This window comes from Canis lupus, chromosome 6 (assembly GCF_048164855.1).
Source record: "Canis lupus baileyi chromosome 6, mCanLup2.hap1, whole genome shotgun sequence".
NCBI lineage: Eukaryota > Metazoa > Chordata > Mammalia > Carnivora > Canidae > Canis > Canis lupus.
The window spans coordinates 56,389,942-56,408,810 of record NC_132843.1 but is presented as its reverse complement, the minus strand read 5'-3'; the positions used below and the strand labels follow the sequence as shown (position 1 = coordinate 56,408,810).

The following is an 18,869-nucleotide window of genomic DNA, read 5'->3' as shown; positions in this document are numbered from 1 at the left end:
CAAAAATTCTCGTTATTTTATAATAATATATTCAAAAATCAAAATTTTCAGTTGTTTTTCATGAATTTTATGATTCAATTATTTTTATACCACTAGGAAAGAAAAAAAGATGACAACTATAGGACAGAATTATATAGCAGAATTTTTCCTGTTATCTGGATAACCCAAGGACAGAAACAAAGCAAAGCTAAATTTCTGACATTCTAAGGAACATTCTAAAGAGATAATTGGAGGCCAGAAACCTTCTCCTAGGTTACAAGGGACAGAGGTAGCCATGATGCCATCAGCCAGCACCTCAACTGGCCCCCACCTTAATCCTAGTCTACAGAATTGGTGGGGGTGGCGGGGGGGATGTAGTGGTCATAGTCTACAGCAGTCTTCATGAAGAGGCTTTTCTTTCTCTTATGATTATCACCAATTGCTCCCACTTCTTAAAGCCAAGTGAATAGTCATTTGTTTTTATTTCTGACTTTTTGCCACCATAAAAAGGGCTGTAATAAATAACCTTAAAAACATGTTCCTACATAGTGGTACTTTTATTTTCAACAGGACAGACTGCCCTGAATGGGACTGATACAACAATTACAGGTGGATTTTTAAATTTTATAGATGTTTCCAGATTATTTTTCAAAAAGGATGTACACACACTTTAACCATTTCCCCAAATCCCCGAAAATAACATCTACGTGTTATTTTTGCTACTCTGATATCTTACTGCTACCTTAATTATATTTCCCTGTCTATTCATGAATCGGGACATCTTTACACGTGTATGTTTGTTAGCCATGTAAAGAGATTTCCTGTATTTGTCGATTCATACTCTTGGTTGTTTTCCTCTTTTTTTCTGCAAATTGTTAAGAAATTTATGTATATTATAGTTATTAACCTTTCATCTATCATTTACAGTACAAATACTTTTTCTAGAATTATCATTTGTTATTCTTTGTTTTCAGTATCTTTTGTCCTACAAGATTTTTGGTCTTATATAACCAAATATTAACATAAATACATAAATGCACACACATGTATGTGCATATATGTGTATGTGTACTTATATATTTAAAAGATATGTATCTATCTATTTTAAGCCCCTGAGATCCCAGTAACTAAATGTACTTTTTAATGATCAAAGATGATTAAGAATTTAAGGTATTTGTCCTACACATGAATAAGGGACAGCAAAAGAATAAGGGACGTAACTAAACAGGGGTGAAGCAGTTATTACTGCGGGGGAGATTCATATTTATTTCCCTCATCAATTGAGATTTTTTTCATGAACCAGTTATATCTAACTTATTTAAAGTGGATAGAGCATTATGATTCTCATTTTCATTTTTAAATGGAGAAACAAGTATGGTGAAAAGCCACAGTGATTAATACACAGAGATTCAATAGCATAGCTCTTGAAACACAATAGCAATGTTAATATGAGTTTTTGGTAGCATGTAGGAGCAAGCTGCTTACCTTTCAATAGCTAATTCTTTGTTAGAAAGTTGCTGCACTGTAATCACAACCTTCTTCTCTATTCCTTGTTTTAATTTGAAATAAAATTTATCTCTATCCTTAGGCACAGGACTGAAATATGCAAAAACAACAGAAATTATCAGTACAATAACACAATGAAATAATCTACTCCAAGGTTAGAATCTACTCTGAAGTTCAAAGGAGACAACATCCTTATTCTTAAGATGCTCTAAACTGTCATCTTGCCAGAGCAGCTTACTACAAATTTTATAGTCAGCAAATCAGTCATTAATTTTTAAATTGGATTTATAGGGGCCTTATACTTTATCTCTAACAAAGTTAAAACCAAGAATCTTTAAATGATATAATTTCAATTTTAGATTTTAAATTTAACAAATTTAAGAATGTAACTTATTTAGTTACTTTGTAAGACTCACTTCTGATTTAGCAGGTTGTGTGGTCTTAAGAGCCTTTAACATGCTGAAACTCAAGGCAAAACAAAGTTTGCAGAGCTGACTTTAAAAATCTACTGTTTAAGATAACTGTAACATACTCAAGTAAACTTAAATAAAAGATGGACAAAGAGATATGGATCAGGGACAATTTCAATTCTAGCCTAGGCCAGATTGACTATTCTTAAGAATTCGTTAAGACAATAAATGTCTAAAATATAGGTTGTCTTATCTGAAAAGAAAAAATACCTTGAATAACTTATCTAAGACCCAACGTCTATATCCACACACACACAAAAAAACCTCAACAAAATATATATCTAACAGTTACTGCTAGAATTAAAGGCCCGTAAGTGATCATTAAAGAGCATAACTGTGCCCTATAATCTATTTGTGAACAGAAGAAAAACATTCTAAATATATGAGGAAAATGATTAAATGATGATCAAACCACCCAACATGCTATTTGTAATTAAAAATGATTTTGAGGGCAGCCCTGGTGGTGCAGCGGTTTAGCGCCACCTGCAGCCAAGGGAGTGATCCTGGAGACCCTGGATCGAGTCCCATGTCAGGCTCTCTGCGTGGAGCCTGCTTCTCCCTCTGCCTGTGTCTCTGCCTCTCTCTCTCTCTCTCTCTCTCTCTCTCTCTCTCTGCATCTCTATAAATAAATAAAATCTTTTAAAAAAAATGATTTTGATTAAGAACATTTTAATGGAAAAGTTCTTATATATTAAAGTTAAAAGAAAAAATTATGTATATACAAGTATATAAAAATACCCCTTAGAAATAAACAAAGGGGGATGCCTGGGTGGCTAAGTGGTTGAGCATCTGCCTTTGGCTCAGGGCATGATCCCCGAGTCCTGGGATCAAGTCCCACATCAGGCTCCCCAGAGGCAGCCTGTCTCTCTCTCCTTCGCTCATGAATAAATAAAATCTTAAAAAATGATAAATAAACTTGGGACGCCTGGGTGGCTCAGCAGTTGAGCATCTGCCTTCGGCTCAGGGCATGACCATGGAGTTCCAGAATGAGGTCCCACTCAGGCTCCCTGCATGGAGCCTGCTCCTCCCTCTGCCTGTGTCTCTGCCTCTTTCTGTATCTCTCATGAATAAATGTGTAAAAATCATTAAAAAAAGAAAAGAAATAAACAAAGGGAAAAAATCAAATATTAAAAATGATTGTGAATGACAAAACTCTACCTTTTCTGTTTTTATTATTTTACATTTTCCTATAATATCATTATTCTAGTAACACTAAGAAAATCATTTACACAAAATATCTGAAAGCATGAGAATAATGAAATATATTCATTCATCTGCCAACTATTCCTTTATCATTTTAAAGCTGTATACCAACATTGTATAGCTTCTGGAAGTGTTATATTAACCAATATTATATTTCAACATAATACCAATTTTTATTATTCACAAATAACCTCACCTAAAGTTTCCTTTTCCATCATCTTCTTTTACCTCCAAGGAGACACTGAAGGTAAACACGTCACTGTCAGGGGTAGGAATAACTGAGTCTTTAACATCAGACACTTGCCTGGAAGAACGTTTGAATGCTGTACAGAAACTATATAAAATTCTGCTTACCTAAAAGAATAAAAATGGAAATACCATTAGGCAAAGGTTTTAACTGCATTTTGATTCTCTCTCTCCTAATTATTGAACCTAACCTTCTATGGTCACAATTTACTTTGGCAAATATAGACTAAGCATACATTTATATATTTATGTTTACACATATTATATAATGGCATTTCATATATATTTTTGGCCTTTATATAAGCTTATATTTATGTATTTGTTTATATATTATACATAATATGTAACATTTTATATACAGTTTGCTTCTTTCAACTCTAGCATTTAAACATGTCAATAAAGATGTTTAACAAAAAAAAAAAAGATGTTTAATTGAAGTTCACAAAAAAGCTATATTTATTTATAGATGTTTAGGCCTTCAAATATACCATATTGCAATGAATGAATCCTAAGATAACTATCAGAATGGTGCTGGCATCTAAAACTTCCCAAAAGACACAAACAACGTGTTAGCCTAAGTCCTCAATTTCTCTTTTCACTTTCCTCAGCTTCAGAAGGCTAGAGAGGCACAGAATAATATAAATAATAGTTTTAGCAATAAGCTAATATGGTAACATGGTTTAAAGAGATTGGAGTGTTGTTATTTAATGTTGCTGTGGTAAATGGTTGCAGGATTCCCTGCAGGATTCCCAGCTTCAATAAAATAAATAGAAATGACCGATTTATTTTATTAGTGTTAGGCCACCCTGGTGACTTAAATATATAAAAATATATAAAAAAATATATATATATATATATCAATGGTATACTCTTTCCCTAAAGAGGAGAAGAACTCTAAAGAAGTACTAAAAGCAGTATCACACCATCTCAAAATTCTAAGCTCGAAGCATAAAAGAACAATGAAACCAAGATGAAATAAGAATTTAACAAATGTCATAACCTCACATTGGGAGATTACAAGAGACTTCTCTAAATATGAACAAATCCTTCCCTTTAGATAATGTGAATTCAAATTACTCATCAAATTATTTTAGTTGAAGACAAATATTTTGTTATCTGACTGAAATGACCAGTCTCATCAAGAGAATTTCTTAGAGCATATGGTCTTTCCTCATTTCCAAATATTCTTTTTCTCCTATACGGTCCATTGCATTAAAAAATAAGTGGTCCTCAAACTTCCAACAGCCACAATTATATCTATTAATCAATGATTACTCTAAACCACCTTTCCATTGCCAATTTATCTTTAGCTGACTTATACTTTTGACTGTGTAAGACTGCTGCCTGCCAGCCTGAAATTCACGTCCAGCAGTAGTATCATTTGTACCACAGTGCTTGTAAAATTTTTTAAATATTCTAATGTGTTACCTAATTATAATTTTACATAAATGAGTAAAAATGACAAAAGCAACAAAGGAATGATATAAATAAGAACTGCAAGCCTCGGGTAGCCCTGGTGGCGCAGCGGTTTAGCACCGCCTGCAGCCCGGGATGTGATCCTGGGGACCCGGGATCGAGTCCCACATCCTGGAGACCCGGGATCGAGTCCCACATCAGGCTCCCTGCATGGAGCCTGCTTCTCCCTCTGCCTGTGTCTCTGCCTCTCTCTCGCTCTCTCTGAATGAGTAAGTAAATAAATCTTTAAAAAAATAAATAAAATAAAATAAAATAAAATAAAATAAAATAAAAAATAAACTTAAAAAAAAAGAACTGCAAGCCTCAAATCTTACACAATTAAGATGATGAATTCACACATTCATTCAATAAATATTTTCTGAGTGCCCTCAGTATATTTAGTATCATTCTAGGTGCTAGGGATACACTGCTTACATTCTAGCACATGTGAGTTGAATGCGCTTCAGGTGGGTAAAGAAGGAATCATTATGTAAGCCAAAAGCAGAAATATAGCCTCAGATGGATATTTATATGATTTAGCTCAATAATTTAAGTGTCAGAGAAGAAAACAGAAGCAAAGAACAAACTAAAAACAAGTCACTGAAGAGTATGACTCAAGGTTAAGTTTAAATAGGAACTTTAAACTACTTTTAGTTGAGTACTCCCCACTTCCTAACCTCAAATAAAATGTGAAGTCTATTGTTTACATTTTACACATTGACCTTCAGCTCATTTAAGAAAATATTATATGTAAATATAGGGAAATAAACCTCAACCATATTTATTTTTTTCTCCTCTCCCATATCTTCTTCTAACTATTTCATTTTCTTTATCAGAGTTATCAGCAAGTCTGTCACACCAGACCACACCAAAAAGTCAAAGAACTTGATAAATTCTAAAGTAGATGGCGAGGCTCAAGAATTTCTCTTTAAAAAGGTTTTTAAGTATATGGGGCTGAGCCAGAGTAGTAGAGAATGTTAGGGGGAAAATCAGATTACACTTTTCTCTTTTTGGAGGTAGGACACAACAGTTTATTAATAGCAATCAAACTGCATTTAATCCTGACCATGTCTTTTACAAGTTGCTACTTCCAACAACAAGGTTAAAATCATTTGTGAATTCTAGAGTTTAAGAATAGCTGGCATGGTGATCCAAGGATTGGTAAGGTATCTTCAGGAACAATGATCAGCAATGTCTATAGTTATTGAAACAAATTGGGTAACCAATTACACAATGAAAAGAATATTCAAAATATACACCATAGTAAACATTTCTATACATGCCACACTATTAAACATACACATACACACACACAAATAATCTAGAATAGGCATAAGTTTTTGCAAAAGGGGAAGCTTCACTGGCCAATAATATGGTATAATTTTTCCCCAGAAAGCTATATCTATAGAAAGTACTAGTTAAACACAGAAGTAACTGTTAGGGTTGTTGATTCTGAAGGCAGGGTGTGGGAGAGCACATGGAGATAAATGGAAAGGACATATACCAAAATCTTAACTCTAGTGGAATTTTGGGTAACTTCTCTTTCTTCTTTATTTCAGTATTTCCCACATTCTCAAATACATATTACACGTAAATACTCCAAAACAATGCCATTAAGCAAAAAGGTATTTATTTAAATGACATAGCCGATTTTTCCAAGATAAGGCCTTGTGGTGAAAGATAACTGACTCTTTTAAAAATACCATATGTTAAGAAAACGTTCACCCAAGAAATACAGAAAAATTCTATAAAAGACACCCTGAAAAGAGGTGTTAATTTTTTAGCAAATTATTCAAATATTACTCACTGAAAGGAGGTTTAAAAAAAAGAGGCATATCATACAAGAAACTTTTTTTTTTTAAGATTTATTTATTTGAGAGAGAGAGACCATGGGGCAGAGGGGGTATAGAGCAAGAAAAACTCAAGCAGACTCCCTGTTGAGTGCAGAGCTCCACACAAGGCTCAAGGCTAAGACCCTGAGATCATGTTAAAACATACAAACAACAAACATCAACTCTGTTTTGAGGAAACTGATTACAGTGAATTAATAAATTCTAAAACAGAGTCAACTAAGCCTTTTAAAAATATCTTTACAGTTTTGTACAATGTATCCATAAAGATGCAACAATGATATGAGTCTCACTGGCTTTTTTCACTATGCTTTCTGATATTTTGTTTTGTCTGCAATTCTTCAGCAGAAACACAGTACATCACTTTCCCTGAACAAAATAATTGGCATCAAGATACCTCAGGTTGGATTCCCTAACTCTTGCGCCATAGGTAATCAAGATCCACACCCAACAGAGTCCTACAGATGAATCTCCAGGATCTACCAAGTCAAATGTATTGTGGAAATACCTAAAGCCTTATGCCACAGGTTCCACAGAGCTATGATCTTCACTGGCTTCCCCCTAACACTACTGGTACATGCTGCTTTTGGGATTTTATGGTAAAATAAGAGAATAACAGTGATAGTTGGTTATGGCAGCCATGCTGCTACTCCTGCTTGAGAAGACAAGATATCTTCTTGCTTTTAACTGACAAACTTCTTCAGACCTCATCCAGGGACTCTGCAAACAATGGGAAAAAAAATAAGTTAGTGACATTGCTGCATAATAAGTATTTAGGCAATTAAGAATGTCTGTCACTTTCCTGAACTATCTTTGCCAATTGTTTGTGCCTATCAAGAGGGACCCAAAAACTAAGGACTAAAGTTGTGCCTTCACCACAAAACAAGAAACCTAGGAACCAGATAACAAGACAACCAGTAAATGCTATTAAAGACTTCAGAGTAATTAAAAGGAGTATTATTTTTTGAGGGGAAAGAGGAAGGTGTTAGATATCTTCTGTGTAAGTCATGGGTAAAAACCAAAGGTGGCTGGAATGTAAACTATATGAACGATAAATACCTTTATGAAACATAATGAAAACAAAATCCACATTTGCTTTTTATAATATTTAAGCAACAGGAAAATTATTACTGAAAATTATATGGGTATTCAGAGACTTCCATTTGAAACGCTCTATTGTCTATTCTCTTAGCTTTGGGATAAACAAAGGGTAACCATACAATTTATCAGCCAAACCAGAACCCTTCTGAAAATAAGAAGGAGTGCTACTAATAATATACCTGGACAATATACATAAACTAGAACTGCCCCAGGCAGAGGAGATCACTAATCAAAATAAATATTATCTATATCATGGAGTTTTTACGAATGTCAAGGAAATGTTTAGCATTCTAAATGCGCCTGGCATTTATACTGTATTATTTTTTCATTTAGCAATGTCTCTCATAATAAAGTTTAATGACAAATGTCATGTATTTCTCCTTCAAATAATGAATTTTGCCACCAATACCCCATAATGGAACGTTTTTTAAAATGTACTCTAAGAAAATTAAATAATACATGGACATCACTTTCTCATAACCTGCAATGTACCAAATATCCTCTCTAGAAATACAATTAATACTATTTAATACCATATCTCTAGAAATACAATTAATACTATTTAATACCATATCCAAAACGGTCAGGCTAAGAATTCTCCCGCAGCTTTGTTCACTGCTTACCCACTGTTACAGCTCTCAAAAATGATATGCAGTTACCCCACCCGTAAATAAGAGAATGCTATAATTCAAAAAGAGAGTTTCATACCATCACAATTATGAAAAATGCTTGCAAGCCAGGTCCCTTTCAATTTCCTTCTGCAGCAGCGTTTCTACCTCTCCAAGCAGCAGGTTCTTCAAGTCTTCAAACTTCATTTCCTTGCTGTTAAGCACCAATTACCCACAAACCACAAGTGTGTTAAATACTGCCAACATGAAATGCCAGGACTCTACCCTCTGCTTTCTCACTTCTGTAGTGAAGTTGTAAGGATCAGAAATGGACCCCTTCATTCACAAACACACACATATTCTTTCAACATATTTATATTCACTGCCTCCTAGTGCCAGGCACTTATACTCATTCACTCTCCCATCACACCTTTGACCAGGCAGACAGTATATACATAAAAATGTAAATGTTGGTATGAAATAGATTCACAAGTATTTTTAAAAAACAAAAACAAACCTGAACTTCTTATACAGGCACTGGTCCTCGCTCCTATGGCTACAATCTAAATTATGTGTCCATCCATGTTCATTTTAGTATAAATAAAGTCACCAGGGCATAAGAACTGACATATCCCTCATGCTTAGTATCAAACACACAGAAATACATATTTCTGTGAGTTCCCATGTTGTGGCCAGAAATAAACTCTTAGAAGTCCTAATAATACAACGGTTTATTTATGTTTCATGGTAAACAGAAAATAAGATAGCTGCTTTTAGCATTTCCTAATGACAAATTTATATTTCCAAAAGCAAAAAGCCCTGAGATTTGCCCACCCCAGACATTTATTAATGCCTTTAAAATGGTTGTAAGCACTAACATTCTAAAAGTACAACCTAATTACACTTGAAACTAATATGATGCTGCATGTTAACTATATTGGATTTTTTTAAGTTTTTGTATTTATTTAGTTTCTACACCCACCATGGGCTTGAACCTATAACCCAGAGATCAAGAGCTGTACACTCTATGGACTGAGCTAGCCAGGCGCCCTAATTATACTGGGATTTTTTTTTAAGTGCAACCTATTTTTAATTTGGAGAGAATCCAACAACTACAGAGAAGAAGGCAATTTCTCCATGTAACTGACAATTTCTCCATGTATTCTAACTACTTCTCCAGTCTCAGAACAAACCACCAGTTAATAATTACTAAGAGGAACTTAACTAGCATTTTCAAAGAATTACAAGTTGATACCTCTGTTTATAGGTGAGATCTGTATTTTTAATTAGGCCAGTTCCATAGAGCAAAAGTCATCCTCCGAGTGAATGAACATAACAAATAATCAGTGAAAACCACAGAGATGTATGAAACAATCTTAGTTCAACATCTAAATGAAAGCAATACGTAGCAATCAGTCCAGCAGAAAAACACGTTTTGTTATAGATGCTTTTTTAAAAGTCACATGTACCAATCAACTTGGTTAAAATAACAAAAGCAGCCCTTCTAAGCCTAAGCAAGTACCACCATGGTAGGTGAGGAGGAGAGCTCATCCAGGAGGATTTTTCTGTTACATCTGTTAAGCTGAGACTGTCCTACCTATGATACCACTTTAATACAGTTACCAGATTTAGCTTTCCACATTTAGTTCTATGCCATTACAAAATATTAACTTTCTCTTTAGAAATTTCCAAATTTATGTAATAGAAGATATGATGATACATACTAATTTATAGGACAGTGAGACTAGGGTTCAAAAATATTACCCTACTTCATCTTGATAGCAAATTGCTATAGTATATTATACTTACAGCCTCTTTAATTTCACAGGAGAAAACATGTATCTGAAATTCTTCTGAACCATGGGAACTCTCTGTAAATGCAAAGCAATTGCTCTCTGTTGTCCCATCATGTCCACGTGCACAGAATAACACCTTATAGATCGGAAAAGAAGCTAACTCCACATTGTTGGATTGGTCTATAATTCTACAGAACAGTGATGAAAAATAAGATAAAATATTAACTATCAAAGAACAAAAACAGTTTTACTATACTAATGACATATAAACATAATTATCTTAAAAATCACAAAAATAAACTAGTTATAAGAATGTATTAAAATAATCATACTGATACGGCAGTCGAAAAAAAAACAGAATTCAATCTTAACTGAAGAACATAAAAAAATAATAATCATACTGTGCTAAATTTGTGTACATATGAATATGTATAATGCATATACATATATACACATTTATACACACACACAAGTTCTTCTTTTAACAATTACTTAATTTTTGTATCTCCTATGATGCAATTAATTTATTCCCAAAGCCAAGTATATACATTGCCTGGTAAAAGCTTTGTCACCCATCCCAAATTGCTACCCTTTTTCTACTACGGCAAAAGGAATGCTAGTACAGAATAGCAAATACTATCCCTGGAGAGTTCATTTCTATTTACAACAGCACCTGTAAGTTTACCTAAGACCTAGGCCACTGTTCGACCAAGACCTCTCTTACCCAAAAGCAAAAAAGGTCAGAGTGGTTCCAAAGTTGAACTTAATAACAGAGTTTTAAGAAGTAAAAGGAGTCTGTGGAATTTCACAGCATATATTTCTCTGACTTTCCCTATATAAATCCTAAACCCTAGATTGACCTAAAATCTCAAGACCACATCAGGATCTCTCTATGAAACTAAGGGGTACCCAGTAGAAATAGAGAAGCAAATAAAAACACTAAGTCTTTGTCAAGGTGTGTTTGGCACTTTGACACTAAAAAGGTAACTTTAAAAGGCGTTTTGACATTTTTTAAGAAATACCACACAAATACTATATCTATAAAACCCTTTCCTGAAAAATTCAAAGCATTTTTACCAAAACTTATAGGTTTATATAGCTATTATTTTAGTACTCAGAACTAAACTAACATTTTTTTCACATTCTAACCTTAGAGAATAGGCATTTCAGAGTTTGAAAAAAGACCTTCAGGGAATTTTATAGGTTCAGGATACATTTAACCTAATTTCTAAGACTTGGTTCATTTTATTTGTTCATTCAGCAAGCACTTACTGAAAACCTGCTATGGACCAGATACTACTCTCAACACTGAAGCTACAGCACAGAAAAATACAAATACTCTGCTCCCATGGAGCTTATATTCTAGTGAGGAAGTCAGACAATAAACCAATAAGCAAATAAATATATAATACCAAGTCAAAGAAAGTGCTGTGAAGAATATAAAGGCCCAATAACAGGGAAAAGAAAAACAGTTATATGATCCGATCAAAAAAGGTTTCTTTTGATAAAATGTTTGAGGTGAAACTGTAAAGAAATAACAAAGCCACTGCGAAACCAAGGAAAATTTGTTCAGGCAAAAGAAAGAATATGCAAAGGTCCTGAGGTAGGAATAATGATGGTGTTTGAGAAAGTACAAAGAAGCTACTAAGACTGAAATGTCATAGTGAGAGAGATCAAGAGAAAAGAGAAGGGTAAAAAATCAGGTCAAGGCAGTAGTTTATCAGTGGCCAGACATAGTAAGAATTTTTTAATCACAAGTGTGACTAGAGGCCACTGAGAGTAGGAGAACATGATCGAATTCAAAGAAACTCAAGGTCCAGATGACAGTCAATATTATTCCTAATTAAGCATAAGAGAAAAAGCCATTTTGCTTCTTCCCTGTCTGATGTAAAAACGTATATCTTTGACTCGCTCTAGTTTTTTTTGAACCACGGTTATATAACAAGGGGGAGACAGGTTTTTATGTTCCTTCTGAACAAAGAAACACAAATTATAGGTATGCTTAAAGTTCTATTTCCATTTATAATATTCTAAGCATAATTCTGTAAAAGCCTCTAATAAATAAACAACACGGTCTAAACCTAAACATGTTTACTTTTCATGTCTAGAGAGTAAAAGTGAATTCACAATAAGTCCTGTGCCTAATTTATGATATAACATCATCACCAACACGCAAAAAATTTTTCATAAATGTCTAGGGAAAATAAAAAAAAAGATTAGAGCTTACCTCACAGAACCTTCTGGAACATTAGGTACATACAGAGTAACAGGAAAGGGGTGATGACTGGAAGATTTCATAGTTGCCATTGCCCGTAAAGCCTCCACTTCATTACGTGGGGAAGAAACCTTCATACATCCTAAGTAGGTCAGTTTGTTAAATAAAACACTATCTTCCTCAGGTAATCCACTTGGAGAAGATGGTCTGGGTGTAGAAATTTCTGAAGAAAAACACACACACCCACTCAAAAGCTAATGGAAAATGTCACAGTATTATTTCACCTACTGCCCAAAAACAAATGAAAAACTGCAAACAAAATTTAGGTCTGTGTTTTCAATTCTTTTGATGTTATGCTACATCTTAATTCAGAGTTCTGGAATTCTGTACTCTCAAAGCCTCTCAAAGTATTATTACTTAGCTATGACTTCTATAAAGGAAAAAAAAATTTTAAGTTTTTATTTTAAAGAATCAAAGATACAGAGTACAAACAATGTAGAATAGAAAGAAAAAAACTACGCTAAAGGCAGGGTGAAGCAGCCTAAAAATAATGAAGATTAAATAAAACTACTATGGAAGAAAAAAACTACACTAAAGGCAGGGTGAAGCAGCCTAAAAATAATGAAGATTAAATAAAACTACTATGGAAGGAGCCTCGGTGTCCATCGAAAGATGAATGGATAAAGAAGATGTGGTTTATGTATACAATGGAATATCACTCAGGGGATCCCTGGGTGGCGCAGCAGTTTGGCGCCTGCCTTTGGCCCAGGGCGCGATCCTGGAGACCCCGGATTGAATCCCACGTCAGGCTCCCGGTGCATGGAGCCTGCTTCTCCCTCTATGTCTCTGCCTCTCTCTCTCTCTCTCTATGTGACTATCATAAATAAATAAAATTAAAAAAAAATTAAAAAAAAAAAAAGGAATATCACTCAGCCATTAGAAATGACAAATACCCACCATTTGCTTCGACGTGGATGGAACTGGAGGGTATTATGCTGAGTGAAATAAGTCAATCGGAGAAGGACAAACATTATATGGTCTCAATCATTTGGGGAATATAAATAATAGTGGAAGGGAATAGAGGGGAAGGGAGAAGAAATGGGTAGGAAATATCAGAAAGGGAGACAGAACATGGAAGATTCCTAACTCTGGGAAACGAACTAGGGGTGGTGGAAAGGGAGGAGGGCGGGGGGTGGGGGTGACTGGGTGGCGGGCACTGAGGGGGCCACTTGACTGGATGAGCACTGGGTGTTATTCTGTATGTTGGCAAATTGTACACTAATAAAAAATAAATTTATTATAAAAAAATAAAAAATAAAAATTGACATAGAATGAATGAATAAATAAGTTAATTAACAAACAAACAAACCAAAATAAGTTAAAGTTTGCCTTGGCTATAAAGAACCTGCATAGCACCAAATTTATTAAGGAGCCTAATTTCCCAAGAGAAAGTAAACAATGTTAAGATATAACATCTCAAACCAATAACAACAAAAGCAAACCCCTTTTTTGGCTCCTTTCTGGCTTGCTGACTTCTATGAACTATGTAAGTATTTCAGAGATCCTATCATTGCTTCCTATGGTCCTATAATTGGTTCCTCCAATTCTCCTCTCCTTGTTATTGAGTTTCTTTAAAAATATTAAATAAATAAATAAATAAATAAATAAATAAATAAATAAATAAATAAATAGTGAATGAACAAACAAACAAACTTGTTCACTTTAATTCTAAAACAGCAAAGGTCCAACTGTGGTTAGAGAGTATCTTTCTGCATATATCAGATACTATTAAACTCTCCTTTTGCCAACTCTCTCCATCCCCACCTGAAATCCACATTGAGCTAGCCTCTTCCCACTACCCATATCCATACTGCACAAAATAAAACATGCCTGTCTCACCCAAACTAGATCCTTGGACCAAGCTCAAATCCTCATTACCAGGAGATTCCACTTATAGAATATCAGTAAATAATTCACAAGTCATTCCTAGCTCCCAAACACTATACTATAACATGCAACCTCACCACCTACTTTCTTCTACTAAGAAACTAAAGCCCAGGGCACCTGGGTGGCTCAGTCAGTTAAGCATCGGCCTTCCACTCAGGTCATGATTTCAGGGTCCTGGGATGGAGTCCCACATCCAGCTCTCTGCTCAGTGGGGAGTCTGCTTCTCCCTCTCTCTCAAATAAATAAATAGAAATCTTTAAAAAAAAAAAAAAAAAGAAAAACTAAAGCCATTCAAAATGAATTACTTCATCTACCATGTTCTTCAATCACTGGAACATGTTTTCCCCCTTTGAATTAGTTCAACGTGCTATATTTCAAAAGGGATAAATAAAATAAATGTTAAGGCTGAAGGCTAACATGCTTAGACTTATTATTATATGCATTTTTTGTTAACTTAGCAAGCACTTACACAACAGTTATTTGCAAGATCCTATGATTAAACCATGTTTCAGTAGCTTATGAGCATGACAGATTAAGTAGTTCAAGTGGTCTTACTTATATGTAGTTGGAGTCTTACCAAAAAAATAACAGATAAAAGGGACAAAAAGGCTTTTTGAAAAAATATTTCACTACTCTACGTAACTCACAGATTTGTGTAACTCTGTACATCCCAAACAGAAAAACAGTACAGAAATTGATCCCAAAAAAAGACAAATGACAAAAGAAGCAGACAAAATTTTCAAAATAACTATCATAAATATTGAGAATTTAAAGAAAAGTATCTAATAAAACAAAGAAAAAAATGAAAGAGGACCCAAAGAAATTCTAGAGTTAAAAAATGCAAGATGTGAAATCAAATACTCCTTAGGTGGCTGTAACAGCAGATTCTAAATTGCAGAAGAAAAGAAGAACGTAAAAAAAGTTCCTTGGGATAAAGGAAAACGATACTAGAGGAAAACTGAAGAGTACCAGAAGTTCTAAATACAAGGGTAAGACTTTCTCCTCGCTTTTCATTTCTTTAAAATACAACAGATTTTTTATAGTGAAAAACTAGTATTGTGTAGAATTTGTAACATGTATAAGCAAAATAAATGACAAATGCAACATAAAGTCTGCAATAAAATAAAAGAAAGATCCTCAAAGTATACATGAAGTGGTATATTATTATTAAAACACAGACTTGTTAAAGACTTGGGTCACAGGGTCGCCTGGGTGGCTCAGTGGTTGAGCATCTACCTTCGGCTCAGGGCATGATCCTGGGGTCCTGGGATGGAGTCCTACATCAGACACCCAGCAGGGAACCCGCTTCTCCCTCTGCTTATATCTCTGCCTCTCTCTGTGTGTCTCTCATGAATAAATAAATAAAATCTTAAAAAAAAAAAAGGTCATAAGACTCAGAGCAAGAACTAAAACATTATACATTTTAGATATGACTGTATACAATTATAATACAGTAATATACCAGTAATGGGTATAAACTGTAATATTAAAAAATATTCAATCCAAAGTAAGGCAGGAAAAGTGGGGAAAGACACAAAAAAACAAAAGAGACAAAGAGTAAATGAACAGTAAGAAAGCAGGTACACTTATATCCAAACTTGTAAAAAATTATACTAAATGTAAATGGTCAAAGACACTGGTCACCAGCTTTTTCTATAAAGGATCATATTAATAAATATTTTAGGCTTGTAAACCAAGAAAAAAAGATTGGATATTATGTAGGTATTTATATAAAAAGAGAAATGGCCTCCCACAACTTTTTTTTAACAAAACTCAAAATTTAATTTATGGACACTTTGAATTTGAATTTCATATAAATTTCATGTGCACAAAATATTATTCTCCTTTGACTTGTTTTCAACCCTTTAAAGATATAAAAATAATTATTACCCTCCAAACCATACTGAAAACAAGTAATGGGTAGGGTTTGGCCCACGAGAAGTAATTTGATGACCCCTGGTCTAAACACACCAATTAAAAGTTCATCAGACTGAATAAAAAAAGAAAAGCTCAACTGTATGCTATCTACAGAAACACACTTTAAAGACCTAAATAGACTACAAATAATTTTTTTAAAATAGTAGACATATCATGCAAACACTAAAGAAAACTAGAGCAGTTATATGAATATCAGAAATATTAGACTTCAAAATAAGAAAGAGAAAAAGAGGAAAAAGAGACATTTCACAATAATAAAAGGGTCAAATCACCATAGAAAACTTAGTGGTTATGCCCCCTAATACCGGAGCTTCAAAATACCTACAGCAAAAACTGGCAGAATCAGTCAAGCTGAAGTACTAAGTCTGCTATAGCTTATCTCTCTTAACTAAAAAGACTGAACAGAATATAAAAAGTACACAAAAATTTTTAAAAAGTAAACAATAATTAACATTAAAGAGACGAGTCAAAACTTGAAGAACTACCTATACAGTGTTGTTTCCCTTCCCCCCACACAATCTTTTATCCTCAGATTTGACCTAAAGCCAGTCCCAGTTGCAGAACTGTGCAAAGAACAACAAAAATGCGAAAGAAATTTTTAAAAAAATGGGATCCCTGGGTGGCGCAGCGGTTTGGCACCTGCCTTTGGCCCAGGGCGCGATCCTGGAGACCCGGGATCGAATCCCACATCAGGCTCCCGGTGCATGGAGCCTGCTTCTCCCTCTGCCTGTGTCTCTGCCTCTCTCTCTCTCTCTCTCTCTCTCTCTCTCTGGGACTATCATAAATAAATAAAAATTTAAAAAAAAAAAAAAAAAAACAGAAAAAGGAGTGTCTGCAAACCACAGAGTGGGGAATTATAACTTGTTTTTGGTTTTGTTTCCTCTATCTTTTCTCTCCCAGTTCTACCATAAAGCCAGCTGCAGTTATGGAGCTGCATTGCAATCAATGAGGAAAAGGGATGGGGGAGCACAGACATCTAAAACTTAAAGGAAAAAATCTATCCAAATGTCTAGAACTACCAAGCAAATAGGTTCACTACTGTGATTCAAAAATGGAAACTTTTGAAAAATTTCTAAAAATGGAAAAAATCACTATTTTTTTTTTTCTCTTTTCTCTTACTACTTTGTCTTAAAGTAGACTCCAGGCATGCAGGACTGCTAGACAGCACAACAAAACAAAAACTCTAAAAGAGAAATCTATCTTTCTACTTAGAAGAAGGAGGAAAATGAGCGCCAGGAACCCAGAGAGCATGAGAGAAATCCCATGGAAAGTTGAGGAGAAGAAAGTAATCCCTAATTTTGTGTATGAACTAATACAAGTTTCAGGCTCACCACCAATGCTGTATATGTGTGTAACAAACCAAAGAAGCACAGCAAAGGTTTTGGGAACTGAAGTGACTTTGGAACCCGAAGGAAAATAAAACTTGCAGTCTGGACATCACCAGGTAGACTGCCTGATAAAATAAAATAAAATCAATGTTCTTCAGAGGATTTTAACTGGAAAAAGAACTTCAAAACATAAGATTTAGAAAGTCTGGAAGATAATCCACTTACTCAACAAACAAAAAACAGAAAAAGGGAACCAACTCTCAAGTGAAAGAAGAATCAACAGATACCAATCCCAAGAATATGCAGTGCAAAAATTTTCCAGAACTTTAAAACTGTAAATGTATTTACAATTTTTTTAAAAATTGTAAAATTGTATAATGTATTATAACCATGCTCCATAATATAAAGGTGAATTCACCTGAAATGAATAAAAATATTGAAATCCTTGGCAGAGAAACAGAAAATGTAAAAAGAACCAAGGTAAGAAAACAGAAAAATAAAATATCTAATATTAAAAATTCAGCAGAGAAAAAAAATTAATAATAAAATAAAAATTAAAAAAAAAAATTCAGCAGAGGACCTCAAAAGAATGGAGAGTAAAGAGTCAGTGAACTTGAACACAGGTCAACAGAAATTACTAAAACTGAAGAACAAAGAGGTAAAACTTTCAAAACAATGGAGAGAGTCTCAAGAATTGTGGAAGAATGAAAATATCTAACATTTTTGTTGTCTGAGCCCTAGGAAGAGAAGAGAAAGTGACTGATACAGAAAAATATACATATATTTCTAAGACACAATGGCTGAAAACTTCCCAAATTTGGTGAAAGACATAAATTTACAGATTCAAGAATCTCAGTCAACTCCAATAAAAATAAACTCAAGTAAAACCAAACCCATATAATCAGAAAGATAATCTGAAAGGTATCAAGAAAGAAAGAATCAGAAAGATATAATCTGAAAAGATAATTAAAGTATACAGAAAAAACCAGCATGTTACAAACAGGGAAACAATGAATGTTCAAAGAAATGGATATTTCTCCACAGAAACTATGAAAACAAGAAGATTGTAGAATAACATATTTAAAGTGCTAAAAGAAAAAAAACTATCTAAATGCTTTTCAGAAGGACATTGCTCCACAGAAACCTTGGAGGATCTACACTAAAGTGCTTCAATGGAGATGAAGAGCCTACACCTTGCCCAACACCCATTTTAAGATGTATATATAA

At 34.1% G+C, this 18,869-nt stretch overlaps 1 protein-coding gene across 6 annotated transcripts in view; it reads right to left on the bottom strand.

The window, feature by feature from the left end:
• Nucleotides 1–18,869, bottom strand: part of RABGAP1L (RAB GTPase activating protein 1 like) — a 728,064-nt gene that overhangs the window by 645,308 nt on the left and 63,887 nt on the right. For all 6 annotated transcript variants that reach the window (XM_072830698.1, XM_072830693.1, XM_072830694.1 and 3 more), the window contains 4 exons: nucleotides 12,442–12,652; nucleotides 10,228–10,402; nucleotides 3,355–3,512; nucleotides 1,465–1,575 (listed from right to left, as the gene is read on the bottom strand). In XM_072830698.1, coding sequence (XP_072686799.1) covers nucleotides 1,465–1,575; nucleotides 3,355–3,512; nucleotides 10,228–10,402; nucleotides 12,442–12,652 — 655 coding nt within the window. The remainder of the gene's footprint in view (nucleotides 1–1,464; nucleotides 1,576–3,354; nucleotides 3,513–10,227; nucleotides 10,403–12,441; nucleotides 12,653–18,869) is intronic.